Source organism: Zootoca vivipara, chromosome 15 (genome assembly GCF_963506605.1).
Source record: "Zootoca vivipara chromosome 15, rZooViv1.1, whole genome shotgun sequence".
Classification (NCBI taxonomy): domain Eukaryota; kingdom Metazoa; phylum Chordata; class Lepidosauria; order Squamata; family Lacertidae; genus Zootoca; species Zootoca vivipara.
In genome coordinates, this window is record NC_083290.1 from 27,411,990 (window position 1) to 27,431,214 (window position 19,225).

The following is a 19,225-nucleotide window of genomic DNA, read 5'->3' on the forward strand; positions in this document are numbered from 1 at the left end:
ATGGTTAACTAGTGCTAATAAAACATACTGAGGTCTAGTAACTTATACAGTCTTTCTTACGTGGCTGAATTACAAAACCAATTCTGTCCAGCTTCTCATTTCCTATCCGGTTAAATTTTTGCTGCTTGTTGATTGTCTCTTTGCCATTTCTCATATTGCCCAACGGGTGACTCAAACTGTGTGGGGTTTTTTTTTTGGGGGGGGGGTTATTGCATAAGCCAGAGGCATGCTGATAGAAAGGAAGGCTTCATTAAACTCTTAATAGTATGTCATTACTTCTGAGAAGTGATTGCTGTGGATTTGCTCAATAAACAATGCAGCATTAATTGCTTTAGGAACGAATTTGTATCAGCTGGCTGAGAGATCTTATCACACCATGATGGGCAAGCCTCTTTTGAAAAATGCATTGAAGAGCTTAAGGCCACTCTGAGCCACACAGCTCCCATCAAAGTCGGTTCTTTAAACACCCACACACTCCAGTTATCAAACTTTTCAGCTCTCAGATAAGTTATTTTCCAGATAAAGTTATAACTATTGAAGAAGGGCCTGTGAAATATCGTCTCAGCTTCCAGCACCCTTCATGCTCCTCTTCTTCTTTGGTGATCCCTCGTAGGCGAGTAAGATTGTCTTGCATGAACACGGTTTTAACAGTGAGTCTGTAAGTGATTGTGGAGGCCAGTTCTGGATCCACACGTCCTTCCACTGTGGGGACATAGGTTTCTGGGTGGGAGTTCATCATGGTGAGGCTTTGCCAAATGTGCCTTCCTCTTGGCATGTTTCATGTTTTGTCCTGATTTCGAGCATCTTCAAAGCTGATGACACCTTTGGTAAAGGCTGTTCTCCAATTGGAGCACTTGCAGGCCAATGTTTCCCAGTTGTGGGTGCTTATACTACATTTTTAAAGACTTGCCTTGAGAGAATCTTTAAACCTCTTTTGTTGACCACCAGCATTACAGTACACTTTCCATTTTTATGTTGGGAATAGAGTAGTTGCTTTGGAAGACGATCATCAGGCATCCGCACAACATGACCAGTCCAACGAAGTTGCTGTTGAAGAATCATTGCTTCAACACTGGTGATCTTTGCTTCTTCCAGTACACTGGCATTAGTTTACCTGTCTTCCCAGGTGATGTGCAAATGTTTTTGGAGACACCGTTGATGGAATCTATAGAGGAGTTGGAGATGGTATTTATAAGTGGTCCACGTTTCACAAGCATGCAGTAAGGTTGGTAGTACAATAGCTTTGTAAACAAGCATTTTGGTTTCCCTGTAAATGTCCTGGTCCTCAAACACTCTGTACTTCATTTGAGAGAAAGCTGCACTTGCAGAGCTCAGGCTCAGGCAGATGCTAGTCTCAACCTGAAGGGTATTGGTATGAGTTGGGGGGGGGAACCCTTCTAACCCCTGGATTCAGCAACTGTGAAAATATAAGCCAGGCTAGCTTCCTGGTGATGTGATTGCCTGGGTGATGGGCCATTAAGTGGAACAAAGGAAGTGGGTCTGTGAGATGACAAATGGATGGGACTCTCTCCCCCAACTTGTGCATAGTTGGGGTTTTTGTTTTTGTTTTTTGTTTGTTTTTTGCTTTTCAAAAATATTTATTGATGCAAATGCATGCCACTCAGAATCTGAGCTTCTGGAAAAACCACTTGTTCTTGCCTGTCTTGTATCTCTCCTCAAATTTCACTTTGGCCTCCAGCCGTGCTTTACATTTCAGCACAGGGCCCCTAAAGACATCCTTGTTGACAATGGTCTTGTCAAGGGGAATATCAACGGAGTACCTGGTAGGCATCAAGTGTTTGTAACTGTAGACCTTCGCAAAGGACTTGATCTTTGAACGCTTGGCAATCTTCTTCTTGCCCATGCTTGCTGTCACTTTGTGTGGATAGCGATCGATGCCAGCCACCAGAGCGTGGCTGTAGGGGCGGTCAGAGGCGGATGAAGTCAGTGTTGAGGGCATAGAGTTGGAGTGATGTGAGCTAGAAGCAAAGCAGCAAGCTGGAGAGAAGAAGAAGAGAATCCTTGCTGCAGATTTATAGTGCACCCCCCACCACCACTCAGAAAGAATCCGTGAAGTCTTTGTTGATTTAAACATGTTGTCTTGCTCCCATCTTCACAGAGGGAATTTGTCACAGCAGGGACAAGGAGAAAAACTCTTTATCTACCTGCTACAAATCAGTCAGTGATGCAAAGCTAGGTTTGTTTGTTTTTTTCAGAATTCTTACTTGTTTTCATGTCTTTTGGGTTCTTTAATTTACTTCTTTTATATTTCCTTTGCTTGTTCTTTTTGGATATGTGTATTTGTTTAGATTTAAGTATCTTAATGGTTTGGTATAATAACCTTATTGTGAATCTTATGTTTAAAAAATTTATTTTTGATAAATAAATAAATTGGCAGACAAGTACTTCTAGAGCTAAGCCAACACGACACTCTTCACTAGGAAGTAACTGGCCAAAGTTAACAGCAGCAAGGACATCTTACACACTGCTAGGTAGAGCTGTTCCCCCAACAAACAACCTGATCTAAGGTGCAAAACTAAGGTTTGGTCTCCCCTAGCACAGCAATCATCACTGCCAACCTTAGCGGAAAAGACTGGAGAGTACGGCATTAATTCAAAACATAACCATGTAAGCTATGGTTTGTGAGCGCTCCCTCCAAGAGCTGGTGTAGCTGCTAGGAAAATGTTAAATAAAACATTTAACCCCTGGTGATGTATGGAGTGCAGCCCCACACCTCGTGTCAGGTGCACCTGCACTATCATTACCAGCTTCTCTTGAGCCCAGCCCTGCTCTTTTTCTTCCTCTGCACTCCCTTCCATCACCAATATCTGGAGATGGAAGTTAATTGGGAGAGGCGAAGCAGGAGCAGAGGTAGGCAGAATTTCCCAGAGAGTGTGTGCTATAATTTGCAGCTGGTTCCTGCTGGACTGAAGCTTGCAAGCTGCATGCATGGTCTCCTTGATTTTATAGATTCAAGCTCTCTACCTGCTACCTGGAGGGGGCTAGGCAAACCTGGATACTTCAAATCAGCCCAGGAAGTCCGGCAGCCCTTGCTGTATTACTGGAGAAGCAGCCAGGGTCCAAGGTGCAAATCTGAGGCTGTATCTACACCAGGGGTGGCCAACTTCCAAGAGACTGTGATCTACTCACAGAGTTAAAAAAAACTGGCAGTGATCTCCCCCCTTTTGGGGGGTTCAGATCAAAGTTGTTGAGCTTTTTTTACGAAGGAAAGCCCTGTTTTTTTGGGTTCATGTAAAAGTTGTTGAGCTTCTTTAGTTAGGAAGGAAGAGATATTGAGCTTTTTTTAAGGAAGGAAAGCCTGTTATTGGTGGTTCAGGTCATTTTAGGGGTGCAGGGCAAATGTGTTGAGGTTTTTTAGGGGAGCCAAAGTTTTTTAGCTTCTTTGGGTGGGGAGCCACTAATCTACTGGTGATCTACCACAGACATCCAGTGATCTACCGGTAGATCACGATCTACCTGTTGGACATGCCTGCTCTACACTATATATTTAAATCATTATCAAACCACTTTAAAGAGTCATGGCTCCCACCAAAAAATCCATGGAATTCTAGTTTGTTAAGGATGCTGAGAGTTGCGAGGAGACCCCTGCTCCCCTCACTTGGCCTGTCTTTGTTTTAGAGGAGCGGAGAGGAAATCAATTTTGTGGACAAGAAATACCATCCTTTTTGACAAATGCCTTATAATTTAGATACTTCTGTTTCATCCCCTGGCCTTTGAACCTCAGTCCTCCTTGTATTGCGGGGGAGGGGGGAGCAGGCTAATTTTCTGGTGTTTTTGAAGACATAATTGCTTCCTCTGTGACACAAAATCAGTACTTATTGAGTTGTCCTCAAAAGGCCAAGTATTAAATATTGGTTTAATACCTGTGATAATGTTTTTATGGGAAACCTATCCTTAAAAAGCCACTTCTTTCCTTCCCCTCAAGAACTGCAAAAACCAGGGGCCAAAAAATTTCCTAAAATACACCTGATGTTTAGGCTTTCAGACAGCAAACATCGATTTTGGATTCGACTCAGCAGAGGTCCATGTGACAGAAGTGACAGAAAGGCTTCCAAAAATGGTGATTTTCTGGCCCCTGTGGACTAGCATTTTATCGCAGGTGTTTTCTGCAAAATATTCTTGGCTCAATAATAGTGCATTAGTGGTGTATTTATTCTGCTTTAGTTTGTTTTGTGATGCTTCCCCAGTGCTACCACATTATTAATGTCCAAAAGTCCTATAGCACAAAAAAAAAATGTAACCGGAACATTTGTTGTGTAGTTACAAGATTTCAGTAGGACATTATGGGGCATGCACTGATTGGAAATGAAACAGTGCAACCACCCAATAAAATGGATGTCTGGAGAGGTCCTCTGTTGATTTTGCTACAACAGAATAAGGCCACATTTGCACCATATTGTCAAAGCCAGGCATCCCCAAACTGCGGCCCTCCAGATGTTTTGGCCTACAACTCCCATGATCCCTAGCTAACAGGACCAGTGGTCAGGGAAGATGGGAATTGTAGTTCAAAACATCTGGAGGGCCGAAGTTTGGGGGTGCCTGGTCAAAGCACTATCATGGCCTCCCCCAAGCATTCTGGGGGCTGTAGTATGTTAAGGATGCTGAATGTTATTAAAAGACCTTCCATTCTCCCCACAGAGCTACAATTCCCAGAGTTCCCTGTGAAGAGGGACTGATCGTAATGTTTGTTTGTTTGTTTGTTTATACATACCCCACCCATCTGGCTGGGTTTCCCCAGCCACTCTGGGCAGCTCCCAACTGAAAATTAAAAGCACAATAAAATGTCAAACATTGAAAACTTCCCTAAACAGGGCTGCCTTCAGATGTCTTATAAAAGTCAGATACTGTAGATGTTTATTTCCTTGACATCTGATGGGAGGGCGTTCCACAGGGCGGGCGCCACTACCAAGAAAGCCCTCTGCCTGATTCCCTGTAACCTCACTTCTCGCAGTGAGGGAACCACCAGGAGGCCCTCGGCGCTGGACCTCAGTGTCCAGACTGAACGATGGGGGTGGAGACACTCCTTCAGGTATACTGGGCCAAGGCCTTTTAGGGATTTAAAGATCAGCACCAACACTTTGAATTGTGCTCGGAAATGTACTGGGAGCCAATGTAGGTCTTTCAGGACCGGTGTTATATGGTCTCGGTGGCCACTCCCAGTCACAAGTCTACCTGCCACATTCTGGATTACTTGTTCTACTGCTCTGAGAATTGTAGCTCTGTGAGGGGAAATAATAACTTTCAGCACCCTTAACAAACCACAGTTCCCAGGATTCTTTGTGGAAACAGTTTAAAGTGGTTTCACAGTGCTTTAAATGTGTACTGTGAATGTGGCGTAATACAGCTACAGAGCACACAGAATAACGTCTTGAAATGCCTAGTTTTGTCTCTTAGGAATGCCTTGTTAAACGTTTATTAGTTCAAGTTGCTAGAGTTACCACCTCAGCTGACCCTTGTAAAGAACACCTGCAAGTAGTTCTGACCCCAGCTGGAGAATAAGGATGCCCTCTGAATGTTTTGGACTACAACTCCCATCAGCCCATTGATATAATGTCTTCTTGAGATCAATTAACTGCCCATCACAGGTGAAAAGTAATTAATCAGCAAAGTGCCTTGGTGTTGTGTCCCTTCTATTGACATGTGTTGTTGGGTGTGTAGGTGTGTGATTGTCCTTGCTTACCTTTGGATAAAAGAATAAACTTGTATGCTGTATGTGGGGTTTGAGCAACATTGAGTTTGTTCCACAGAACCTTTGAGAACCAGATATTACCATTACAAGCCAGCCCGGCTGTGATGCCTGGAGCAGTTGGGAGTTTTAGTCCAGAAAATAATGGAAGGCAGCTTTGGGATTTACAAAACATAAGATGTTTTGTAGCCTTGGAGTGGGTGGGAAATGGCTTGCAGAGGTGGATATTGGGGGAAGTGGACAATAGGGATAAAATACAACACTTTTTTCCAGCCAGAATTCGCCAGAACTCAGTTCTGGCACCTCTCAAAACATTTGGCGCCATTGCCATTCTAAGAGAATGAGGGAAGTGTTTATGGTGAGTTCTGGCACCCCTTTTTCTAGAAAAATATAGCCCTGGTAAAAGAGAATTTGGTCTGATATGGCTATCGAAATTGTAGCCTGCCTATATTTTCCTTTCAGCCTGTCTATATTTGGGGTTGGTTTAGAAGGCAGCTTTTATCACTGGAAATGTAAGTATTTGGCTTATTGCTTTGATCATACATAGCTTTGCCTCTCATTGCCAGAGTCCACATTTCTTCAGTTTAGGTGAGGGGTGTGTTCTCTGGGTAAGCAGCAACTTTTTTGGGGGTAACGTGCAGCCTGTCTTAACCCAGCCTTTCCCAACCTGGCAGCTTCCAGATGTTTGGAAACACAATGGACATGCATCAGGTTGGCGCTAATGGGGATTGTATGCCAAAACATTTGTAGGGCATGGAGAAGGCTGCCTTAAACCATGCATTATTACCTCTGTTGACAGTTCGCACTTCAAGATTAAATAGTCTCAGTCCTAAACATACTTACACACACTTGTTTGCAGTCACTTTAAAATCAATGGGACTCACTTCAAGCAAAGGTGGCTAGTCTCTCCATTTACATTCTGTGGGTGTTTGTTTGCTGCTTGTTTTTAAGTTGAAGGAGGTGGAACAAACCAAGTATGACATTTAACCAGCACTTCTGGACTCATCACTTCTGCAGGCCTCGGTTTTAAATAGCCTTGCATCATGCTGTTAAATGTTTAATTTGTGTTTGTTTGCCGTTGACTTCATTTCCCTGAAGGTGCTTTGTTGTTCTTTAAAAGCCCATCTCCAATATTAAAGATCTTTGTTTTCTTCGTGTAGAATAGGCTTTCTGTACACTGAGAAGGATTTTAATGGCATCGGCTGAGCTGGCGTCCTCTGGGGGCAGCCTCAACGAAGGAAGTGTCTTTTGATGCTGGCTACCATCTTGGAGTAGGTTTGGTTATGTCAACACTAGAAAAGCAAGCAGGTGTACTTGTAGAAGGTCACCTGTGTAGCATTTGGCCCCACAGACATGGAGTCTGTTGTTACCATCTTGATAATATTGAACCAACTCAAGGTATGCTGATAAAAGAGTGTAGGAAGAGCCTTGCTAGCTAGGAGCAAGTTTCTTGGATCATACCAAAGGTCCATTTAGTGCAGCTCATAGTGATCATCAAGATTCATCTGAGAAGCTCAAAAGCAGGCAACAGAGGGTTTTTTGTTTTTAAAAACAACAACAACCAGAAGCTTTTTTATTAGGAATTGTAGGTACCAATATTCCAAAGGAGCATGTTGAAGTATTTATGATCGTGGTGCTATAAAGTTCGTTAGTGGGTCGTAAAACACTCACGGACCCACGCCGCCAACCTTTAATGGCGCCCAGCACACTCCCAGCTGTCTCTGTTAAAATTCTTCTTCTTCTCGGACCCAGCAGAGTTACTGCGCAACTGGAAATTGGATAGCAGTCGTTGTCTTCAAGAAATCAAGCACACCGTAGCTTCTAAACTAACTTAAACTTTATTTACAGATACTTAATATAATACATCTAAACCAACAGAACTAAGCTGCATGTAAGCAGCGCTCTTACCGTATCTCTAAACACTCCTCCACAGATCTCCTCTCTCCTAGCTCTCTCATCTCATGCTCAAACCCTCTCCAACTAACACATTTCACTCAACTCAAAGTAGGCTACATTCTCTTTACAGCATGATTTATGTTACGTTTTAAAGCAGGATTCATGGTCTCGGGATCTGACCTCATTGGAGAATCATTGCCCTATCACTGGCCTCAGCACCTATGGAGTTGAAGATGGAACCTATGGAGATGGAATGGAACCTGGGAAATCCCCTGAGGAACACCATTCCAGGAGGTACCCATTCAATAATGTAAAAATAGCACCCTGACTCATCTCACCTCATCCCGGGGAAGGGTACTTCTTCACACAGCACATAGTTAATTGGAACTCGCTCCCACAGGAAGCAGAAATGGCCTCCATCATTGAGGAGAAGGCTCTCAATAGCTACTAGCCATGATGGGTATGCCTTGTATGGTCTGTCTGTGTTTGCCCAAGGTTGAGTCTGGACTAAGGATTCTGGACTAAGGATTCTGAGCTCCTGTGTTCTGATTCAATCACAGAACATTTTAGGATTTGGGCCTCTGCCATTGGCCCTTGAGCTCTGAGTCATGATTCGCAGCTTGGAAGCTTAGACAGTCAATCGTGTTGGGAGTGGGAGTGGCCCAGGCTTTCAGGAATGTAGATAAGCAATTGCTTTGCCCCTGTTTCCCAGTTATGTAGTTCAATAAAGGTTCTTGCTCTTATCTCTGTGTCTTGCCTCGTGGGAACCTACCTACACTTAACTTTGCCTCCATGGACAGAAGCAGTAGGCCCAAGAGGCTCAGTGGTTTAGACCACAGCACCACCCACATCCTAGTTGCTGAAAACTACAAGTAGGAAGATTACTCTTGTGGTTAGATCCTGTTTGCGTGTTTCCCATGGGTATTTGGGTCATACTGTGAAAACAAGTTGCTTGACTAGATGGACAATATTGGCCTGATCCAGCAGGATCTTCTTATGCTCTTAATGAAGGGGACTCATCTCATGCCGCATGATCTGACTCAGCAGAAACAATTCCCGGAGGGCGCTGAGTGCCAGTTTGTTCCCCTGGTTGCCTTTGATGTTCTGACTTAAGAAGTTTGCGAAAGCCAATAAAACTGGTCCTAAGCTATGGCAACAACACTTACCAAAGTGGGCTTGATTCCAAGCTATTGTCCTCCAGCTAAGCAGTTTATCTTAACTTTAGTGCCACAATTAATCATTTGCATTGCTCTTGTTGAAGTCCCTATTTAGTTTGTTCTTACAAGGACCCTGGTTAGCTCATTACCGTCCTTCTGTTGTTGTTGTTGTTGTTGTTTTTTGCAATGTAGAGCTCAAGTTCAGACTCAGCATTTGCTGCCAAAAAACCACTTGAAAAACATCGGGCACTTGCTACTTTTGCTATCATGCCTAGTTCAGGGAACAAGTACATAAGAACATATGTATGTACATATGAACTACTACCCTTCCCCTAACACCCCATACAACATGACCATATCATTGGCTCTGGGTTGTATCCAACTAAAAAAAAAAGGTATAGGACCCCTGGATGGTTAAGTTCAGTCAAAGGCCACTATGGGGTTGCAGCACTCATCTCGCTTTTAGGCCGAGGGAGCTGGCATTTGTCCACAGACAGCTTTCTGGGTCATGTGGCCAGCATGACTACACACAATGGAACACCATGGCGGGAACCAGAGTGCACAGAAACGCCATCTACCTTCCCACCACAGCGGTACCTATTGCACTGGCATGCTTTTGAACTGCTAGGTGGGCAGAAGCTGGGACAGAGCAATGGGAGCTCACCACTGTCAAATGGATTCAAACTGTCAACCTTCTGATTGGCAAGCCTAAGAGGCTCAGTGGTTTAGACCGCAGTGCCACCCAGATCCCTTTATCTGTATCCAACTAAGCTGTACTCAAGCAGACATACTGAAATGAATGCATCCAAGTGACACATGTTCATTCACTTCAATAGATTTACTCTGAGTAAGCAACATTGGCTACAACCCTCTTCTTTTCTAAGGCAAGGATGGGGGACCTGTGGCTTTCTAGATATTGTTGGACTCCAGCTTCCATCCTCCATTAGCAATACTGGCTGGGCCAATGGGAGATAGAATCCAAGAACGGTTCTCTCTCCCTGTTCTAGTGAATTTAAATCCATCCACTAGAGATAATAATATTGATATTGTTTACAAGTCAAGAACATAAGAACGGCTCAGGACCCTCGTTGTGGAACACCCTCCCTTCAGATGTCAAGGAGATAAAGAATTACACAACTTTTAGAAGACATCTGAAGGCAGCCCTGTATTGGGAGCTTTTTAAAGTTTGATGTTTTTATTATGTTTTTTCATATGCTGTAAGCCACCCAGAGTGCCTGGGGAAACACAGCCAGATGGGTGGGGTATAATAATAAAATTGTTGTTGTTGTTGTTGTTGTTGTTTGCCTCAAGGAATGCCTCTCCCCATATGAACCAACACAGACCCTGCAATCATCATCTGATGCCCTTCTGTGAGAGGTCCAGAGGGCGGCAGCATGAGAAAGGGCCTTTTCTGTGGTGGCTCCCTGCTTGTGGAATGCTCTCCCTCGGGAGCTTCACCTGGCATCTTCATTATACATCTTTAGGCACCAGACAAAAACATTCCTCTTCTCCCAGGCCTTTGGCTAATTATAAAATCTATGGCCTTTTAAACTCTGGGGGAGCATTGCTTTTGTTACTATGGTATGCATTTTTGTGTTTTTATATTGTAAGCCTCCGGTAGGAATATGTTCCATAGTTTTGACTGCACCATCAGAGGTGAGTTAGTGGCTCCTGAGCTTGCAAAGGATTTGCTAATTCTCCTTTGCCTGCTTTAACCTCTAATTTGTCCCTGGAATAGGTCAACAAATAAGAAGATGGAGTGGCTTCAGTTGGAGAGGGGATTATCCTAGGACCACTGGGATTGCAGCAATAGCTCCACACAGACAATGCTAAATATCCTGAAGATTCCTATTTATCATTACTAAGCATCCAGCTCTCCGACAGGGAGGAGAGGGGAACCTATGAAAAAGCTTTGGCAAGCCGCACAAAGGAGCTACAATTCAATTTTGTTTCCCTTTATTTCTTTTGATTCTCATCTAACGAGATATTAGATTAGCTGCTTTTGCAATTAGGAGAAGAAAAACAAAAAAGAAAGAAATCTTATTACTAGGGGGGAAATTGTCCTTCTGTGGAGAGACAGCTCTGGTTTCTGGCAACTGACCAACACATGTTGCTGGGTCCTCCCCCCCCCCCTTTAGAAAGCTATCCTTTTAACATTTCATTGCAGCTGTTCTCCAAGTAGGCGTATGAAATTGCCCTAATATGGACACCTGTTCACAGGGCAGCTGTGCTGCCAAGCCTTAGGGTCAACAATGTTAAATTTCCAAGTGGTAGCTAATAGCAGTGGGGATAGAAGAACTTGGTAAGCCGATGTTGACACATCATTCCACATTTGTAAGAAATCAATCTTTCAGTGAGGCAGCACCAACCCTTGGGAACTCCCTGCCTATTGACATTAGGTAAGCGATTTCACTGTACCCATTTTGACATCTGCTAAAAACATTTTTTTCTTTTGGCAGGCCTGTCCGGACAAGTAGGATATCGACATGTGTTTTAATCCAGTTCATATATATATATATATATATATATATATATATATATATATATATATATATGATATAGATAGATATAGAGACTCTGAGATTAAGAGTGTCATGCTCTAGTGATGTTCAAAAATAATTAAAATCAATGATCACACACACACATCATTGATTTTAATTATTTTTGAACATCACTAGAGCATGAGACTCTTAATCTCAGAGTCATAGGTTTGAGCCCCACCTTTGACAAAAAACAAAAACAAAACCCAACATCCCTGCTTTGCAGGAGGTTGGACACAACAACAACAACAACAACAACAACAACAACAACAACAACAACAACAACAACAACAACATGACACACGTGGTCCCTTCCAATTCTATGATTCTATGAAATAGTTGTTTTGGTTGTTGTTTTTTGGCAATAATTTTTATTAGTTTTCAATTACAATACAGTGGTACCTCGGGTTACAAACACTTCGGGTTACAGACTCCACTAACCTGGAAGTAGTACCTCGGGTTAAGAACTTTCCCTCAGGATGAGAACAGAAATCGTGCGGTGGCAGCACGGCGGCATCGGGAGGCCCCATTGGCTAAAGTAGTACCTCAGGTTAAGAACGGTTTCAGGTTAAGAACAGACCTCCAGAATGAATTAAGTTCGTAACCAGAGGTACCACTGTAATCCAATGGTAGCCTCATTATAACAGTGCCAAATTATATTACAGTTACTAATCCCAATCATTCCAATGCCAAATTATATAATTTAGGTGGCCTCAGGCATGCTAGAATTGATGATTTACTTGGTTTCTGCATTCCAAAATCTTATTCATTCTCAATTACATTCCAGTCATAATAATAAACCCTTATACAACAACTGCAATATTAACAACATCCATTCATTAAAGCTGGACTGTCCACAAATGTCATGATTGCAGGAATCCAAGCTTGGAGCATGACTTAAATAAACAAAAACACCCACCGAGGATTTGTTTTCAGTGCATCCGTTCCCAGAGCTTGTTCCCCAACAAGTTCCCTGGATGTCGGAAGTGAATTGGCCTTCAGCCTCCCCTAAGGTGATATTTTATAAAAGCTTGGGGGGTTCAAAGCGACCGCTTCGTTTCCTGTTAAAAAGGCATGCCTTTTGCAGCCTGCCATCCAAAAGTTGCAATTTCATAGCGGAACATTAAATATTGATTTGAGGTAGCAGAGCTGTGCCATAAGCGCAGAAAAGGGTTTCTCGGGAACAGATGCCAAGAAAGGCAATGGAGCCACAATGTATATCCGTTGTCAAGGGAGGCTTTTAACCACCTGGTGTTGTGGGTTTATGACAGACCCCTCCAGGCATTTCTGAACCCTCCACCTTTCTGTGGTTTCCTTGTGGTTTTATGAGCCTTTCTTACCAGACTGAAACGTGTACAATGGTTGACTTTGGGGTACTGTGATCTGTCAGGTGTCAAGCGAATCTGCAAATGGGTGCCAAGGGATTTCTACCGCTCTGAAGGAAAGGCTCCTTCTTGGGTTTCAAAGGCAAAGCCATCCCTTCTCCTAACCTGGAGGGTGGGTGACATCTGCATATGCTATTAGCATCTCTTCCCTTGTTTAAGCCAGGCATAGGTAACCTCGGCCCTCCAGATGTTTTGAGACTACAATTCCCATCATCCCTGACCACTGGTCCTGTTAGCTAGGGATCATGGGAGTTGTAGTCCCAAAACATCTGGAGGGCCGAGGTTGCCTATGTCTGCTTTAAGCCATCAGAATAGCTCATATCCCCCCTCCACATAGTATTTTGCATTCATTTTTAGCCTAAATGTTAAAGCCCATTAACGAATAAAGGTTCCAATAAACATTACAGCAGGGAAAATAATTAATAATAATAATAATTTTTATTTATACCCCGCCCTTCCCAGTCAAGACCGGGCTCAGGGCGGCTAACAACAAATAATATCAACACAAATATAAAAGAAACAATTCAGTTAAAACAACAGAATAATACAATGTTAAAATTCAATTGCTCTTCCATTGTTTCAGCAGTATTTATGCTAGCTCTTTTCTTCCCAAATGACAGGTTTTCTGACACTTTCTCATCAAGCTTTATTAGCATCTCATTATGCCAGCCCCTGAGTGATGGAGACCACCTTCGCAAGGAGAATGGCCTAATCCAGCAAAGATTGGCTTGAGAAGACTGGGAAGCCAAGGAAAGGGGAGGGTCAGGTGTCTGTGGCATGGTGCGCATGCCGAACTTCCCCTGGATAATGACAGCCATAGCTGTCAAATCATCCTGCTGATCTACCCTTCACACCAGCTCATTTCATTCTACTCGGAAAATCTGAGTGACGACTGGCAGGTGCTTAAAGGGAATCGATCAGAGGCTTGGCACTTGAGGTTCTCTTCTTGAATTGAGCAGAATCCACCCGCCCCTCAAAGATCCAGAGGGTGGAGGGACGGCAGAGAAGGTGCTGTTTCATTCATCAAGGGGAGGGAGATTCGCTTCGTGCAGGTTCAGAGTGAGTGCTCTCAACCTGTGCATTAGTTGACAGACAGCAGCCTTTCACTGTAAAATGTAAAAAAGGCCAATGGTAAACGACCCCTGGACAGTTAAGTCCAGTCAAAGGCAACTATAGAGTTGCAGCACTCATCTCACTTTCAGGCCAAGGGAGTTGGCGTTTGTCCACAGACAGCTTTCCGGGTCATGTGGCCAGCATGACTAAACTGCTTCTGGTGCAACAGAACACCGTGTCGGAAAGCAGAGTAAGCTGATTGGGCACCTGGGGCGGTGTGCGTGCCCTGTGCCCAGGGGCGGGGCCAGCAGGGGCAGGACACTCTGCGAGGCTTCCGAGGAGTCTGCCTGCCTCCTCCCACTCAGCCACCCTATGGCTGAAGGGGAGGCGGTGGGTGGACCGCTTGGGGCAGCAAGGAGCCTGCAGGTGCCCAAGCCACTGTGTCACTCCCAGGAGAGATGTGTGGCTCGGGCATGCTGCAGGCCCCGCGGTAAGTGCCACCCAGCATTTTGTTACACTCCTCAGTGGTGACACCTGGGGCAGCCTGCCCCCACTGCACCCCCTTCCTCTGCACCTGCAGAGCACAGAGAAACACCATTTACCTTCCTGCCATAGCCGCACCTATTTATCTACTTGCACTGGTGTGCTTTCGAACTTCTAGGTTGGCAGAAGCTGCAACAGAGCAACGGGAGCTCACCCTGTCGCGGGGATTTGAACCGCCAACCTTCTGATCGGCAAGGCCGAGAGGCTCAGTGGTTTAGACCACAGTGCCACCTGCATCCCAAGTGAAATGTAATTGTCTCCATTTATTTGTTTCCATGCAACACCCCCAATGTACCTTCACAAAGTACAAGAGAACATAAGAGTCTGCTGGATCAGCCAAGGGGAAGTCATCTTGTCCAATATCGTTTTTCTTATAGTGACCAACCCACATGACTCTGGGAAGCCTGCAGCCAGGAACAGAGCACAACAGTATTCTCACCTCCTGCAATTTCCAGCAATTAGTATTCAGAAGCATGCTGCCTTCAATGGGGTGTATGGGGTGTTAGGGGAGAGGTGATACCTCTGATGTGGGACACATCATGCTTCTTCTGAGATAGTTGGCCCACCTTTGATCCCCACCCTGCACTCACCTGTGGCTCCTAGAAGCTGTCACCATGTGACAGTGGCCACACCTCGGAAGCGGCTTCAATGGCTGGCTAAAACAGGTGAGGTTTGCAAGAAGTACAATAAATCACTGGGGGGGGATATATGGGGAGGAAGAACTCTAAAAATGCCTAAAGGGGCTGGAACATGGTCACATCCAACCCACATATTTAAAGCATTTTTATACCACTCTAGCAGTCACGACTTCCCTAAAATAAATCCTGGGAAATGTAGTTTGTTAAGGGTGCTGGGAATTGCAGTTCTGTGGAGGGGGTCTCCTAACAACAAATGATTTCTTGGGGAAAGCCATGAGTGTTGAAGTGGTAAAAGAATGCTTTAAATGTAGGGGGGGATGACTTTAGTGACTACAAAATGCTGGCTCTGGGCAAGGGGGAATGGAAATCTGCAGCAAAATGCAATGGAATATCCTGCATGAAGGCATAGCTGGCTGGAGCATGGAACAGAACAGAAGTGTTGTAAAGTGAAGCATTTTACTGCCACTGCCATTTGTCTTGACCATAACGTGAATTGGGCTTCCAATCTCAGTCCATTTTCTCTCTCAATCCAATCCAATTCCAATCTCGATCCAAAACAGTGTCTCTGTTTGGAAATACCATGTTCCATTTTTGCAGGAACCTCACCTAAAGCTACCTGGTATTTTAGTGCAGGAAAGTACAACTCCTGTTTCTGAATGCAGAGGTGTTTTGCCGTGGAAACCATATCCCTCTCTGTGTGCCCTTGTGGTATGTCCAGCCATCAGACTTTTGATCCTGCTCTGCCATCAAATGGCAGTGGTACAGCAATTCACCCTGGGGGCCAGGACATCTTTCAGGACAGGAAGATATGGGAGTGTACTATTCCATCCTGAGGCTGAAAGCTTTTATTGCACCCTAAATGGTTTGCATTGCCCATAGCTGCCAAGTTTTTCCTTTTCTCGCGAGGAAGCCTATTCAGCATAAGGGAAAATCCCTTAAAAAAAGGGATAACTTGGCAGCTATGGCATTGCCTAATAAACCCAGGAGGATTCTTTGCATTTCAAGTGCCACTTTTCTGCATTGGCAAGGACTCCATGGCTGCATGAACAACAAAATGCATTGAAAAAACACCTCTGCAAATGAGGTGCAATTAATAACAAAGCCATACCATCCAAAATAGGGATGTCCTATTCCATTGTTGTTGTTGTTTGTTGTTGTTGTTTAGACCCTGTCCATCTGACTGGGTTTTCCCAGCCACTCTGGTCAGCTTCCAACATAATAAAACATTTAACAACTTCCCTAGACAGGGCTGCCTTCAGATGTCTTCTAAAGGTTGTATAGTTACTTATTTCATTGGCTTGGGGGTTGCACAACTCCATGCCTTCTAACCTTTCTCCAATGAAAATAGGGACATTCTAAGCAAAAGCAGGACATTCCGGGATCAAATTGGAAACTGGGACAGCGACCATAAATCTGGGACTGTCCCTGGAAAATAGGGACACAGAGTCATAGGGACACAGAGTCATGATGGCTTTCCTGTTATAGCTCCTGGGCTTGATGAGGCACCTGAGCCTCACCTGAGCCTTCTCCAGCTGAGGAATCACACACCTCCTCCCCCAACTAGTGAGCCCCACCTGGGCTGTGGGTCCTTGCCTGCCTTCCCTTAGAACTGACAGCTGTAAGTTCTGGAATCCTGAGATCAGGGGTGGTACGTCCTATTTCACCGCTTAAGGGAAAACAGGAAGTGCCACCCTGCTCTGCCACACTACCACCACCAGTGGGGCACTCACCACCACTGAACCACCTGCCAGTGGCACTGCAGCTGTACCGCCAGCTGTGCCACCTCTGCCGCTTGTTGAAAAGCTTGCAAGTTCTCTCCCAAATCTCAAGAGACATTTTGCTCTCCTAGACATCTTGCAAGACTTTGGTGAATATTCGCAAGATCTTGCAGGAAATCAGCAGGAAATCACCTGTTTCCCTGCAAGCACACAGCTTTATTTATTCTTAATACAAGTTTCTTGATCTACCAGATTTGCACAAAACATGAGAGAGAGAGAGAGAGAGAGAGAGAGAGAGAGAGAGAGAGAGAGAGAGAGAGAGAGAGAGAGAGAGAGAGAGAGAGAGAGAGAGAGTTGCTCCAAGCCAGGAAAGCTGACAGCAGTCCAAGAATAAAAATAAGTGATGCCTCACTCCAGACAAGGTAAGGATTTAGAATTGTTCACATGAACAACCTGTTGCTTCATATCCTGATGCAGGCCTGGCCAGGACGCAGGCCATCTTGCAAGACTTTGATGAGATCTCGCAAGAACTTCCGGGAAATCTGCAGGAAATCAGCACCTATCCTGGCACCACTTCTTGGCCAGGACAGAGGCCTGGTGTCAGGGTGCTGTCAGCGGCTCCCAACTGGTTGCCTAGGAAAGTATAAAGACAAGGAAAAGTTTCTTAGTCCTTTCTTATTTCAAACTTTACAGAGAGAGGCTATGGAACCCAGCCTCTTGGATAATGGCGTTGTCCCGAGTGAATCTTCACACACACCCATCTCTTCCACTTCCTTGTTTGTCATCATCATCACCTCCTCTATGAGTGTCACTAAGTGCCCTCTGTCTTTGAGCTCTCTGCTCTCCTACTTTTAAGGCATGCCATGTTCTGGGAGATGGAGGGTCTGGAATGCTTTCTAGTGACTATGTGTCAGCCAGCTGCTGCTCCGGTTCTGCCTGTTCCTTCTTTTCCATTATTTCCCCACTTTCCCCCTCATCTGCCTCTGAGCTGTGACCTCCTGCAAACCACTGTTGTAAATCTATACTGTCTTCTCCCTCCTTCTCCCTGGAAGGGCCAGGATGAGGAGATGGTCTCCACAATTCCTCCTCCTCTGCCCAGCCCCTGACACATGTTTTCACCGAAAACCCGCCGTCGTCCGGTGCAAACGCTGCATTTCACTGCCATTCCACAAAAAGAGCTGAGCTCTCAGTCACCCGAAACCCAACATTGTCTGATTCTCTCCCAAGCAGTGCCAAACGCTGGCAAAATGCCCTCTGCAACATTTGGTGGAGGCCTCGGCACCCTAAACCATGGGGTCATCATTTTGCCGAAAACCCGATATTGTATGATTCACTCCCAAGTGGCACCAAACACCGGCAAAAGGATTCCTACAATGTTTGCTGGTGAAAATGCTGTGTTTCTCAGTGCCCAACAAAATCAGCCTTTGGCACCCTAACTCAAAGGTGTCCCATACAAGGGTTGTTCGTGTCCATGTGGAGACAAAGTAGCTGAACTGTTGGGCCATGCTTTGAATGTGACTTTCAGAGAGAGGAACACAGTAAATTGCTTTGTCCCCTTATGAGGACACTGGAATGTTCCCTGGAATATTTATTGTCTGATACAAACAAGCTAATAGCAAACCTAGTGCCCATGTTCTCTGTTCAAAGGTGTTGCAAGATGATGATCTGATTTTTACCTTTTGCAGCATGTGATGTTCTAAATACGTGTGTTATATCCTTTGTATTATGTTGGATTTTAACCAACCATATATTTAAATGCTCATGCTTTTATTCTTTGTATGCTGTGTTTTCGTGGGTCTGTGACCTTATAATAAGAGGTTTGATTGATGCTTCTCAAATTTAAATTATCAGGCATTGGGGACAAATAACAGCAGGGACCCATTGTGTTCTTAGCTTGCGTCTGTTAAGCTGCTCAGCACTGCCTGGTTAATCACAAGGGTCCTTGGTGCAATCCAGCAGGACACATCTTATGTTCTACCTGCTCTGTAGTTAGCTCACCCCAGGACTAGGACAAAGGGCTGTAGTTCAGTGGCAGAGTGCCTGCCTTGGATGCAGAAGGACCCATGTTCAATCCTGGAATGCCTCCTGTTTAAAAAGCCTGGAGAGACATTGCTGGTCTGTGCAGACAACGCTGAGTTAAATGGTCTGGTGGTCTGACTTGACGTGAGCAGCTATGTGTAATTGTTGCCTTGCATACTTAATGCACAAGCTGCTCACCCAAAACTTATGAGTGGAACCTGAACACATCTAACCCATCTACAATTTCTACAGCTGTTGTAAGGGGGGGGGCTTTGCAATTGCAACCCACAATTGTTCTTAATTTTCCAACTAACTGAACCTGATTGAATGGAACTCTCGCCCTCTGCGAGTTCCTCTGCCTTGCAAAGGTCTGAAGGATTGTAAAGAGTCTAACCGGTTCCCCCAATTTCATAGCACAACAGTTCACTTGCAGTTCTGGAGCTATAGAGGGCTTTCCACAATCCACAGCCACTTCTCTGTCTGTAAAACAGTTTGCTGGGAATGTGCCATAAACCTATTCCCAGAGGAATTACAGTGGGGTTCCTGAACAGTTCAGGTAAGACTACAGG

At 44.7% G+C, this 19,225-nt stretch overlaps 1 protein-coding gene across 1 annotated transcript in view; it reads right to left on the bottom strand.

Annotated features, from left to right (window-relative positions):
- Positions 1–1,608: 1,608 nt before the first annotated feature.
- Positions 1,609–19,225, bottom strand: part of LOC118097280 (large ribosomal subunit protein eL27-like) — a 44,900-nt gene continuing 27,283 nt past the window's right edge. The window contains exons 2-3 of the mRNA XM_035140013.2: positions 5,742–5,829; positions 1,609–1,952 (exon numbers count right to left, since the gene is read on the bottom strand). Of these exons, the coding sequence (XP_034995904.2) occupies positions 1,622–1,952; positions 5,742–5,829 (419 nt within the window). The 3' untranslated portion in view covers positions 1,609–1,621. The remainder of the gene's footprint in view (positions 1,953–5,741; positions 5,830–19,225) is intronic.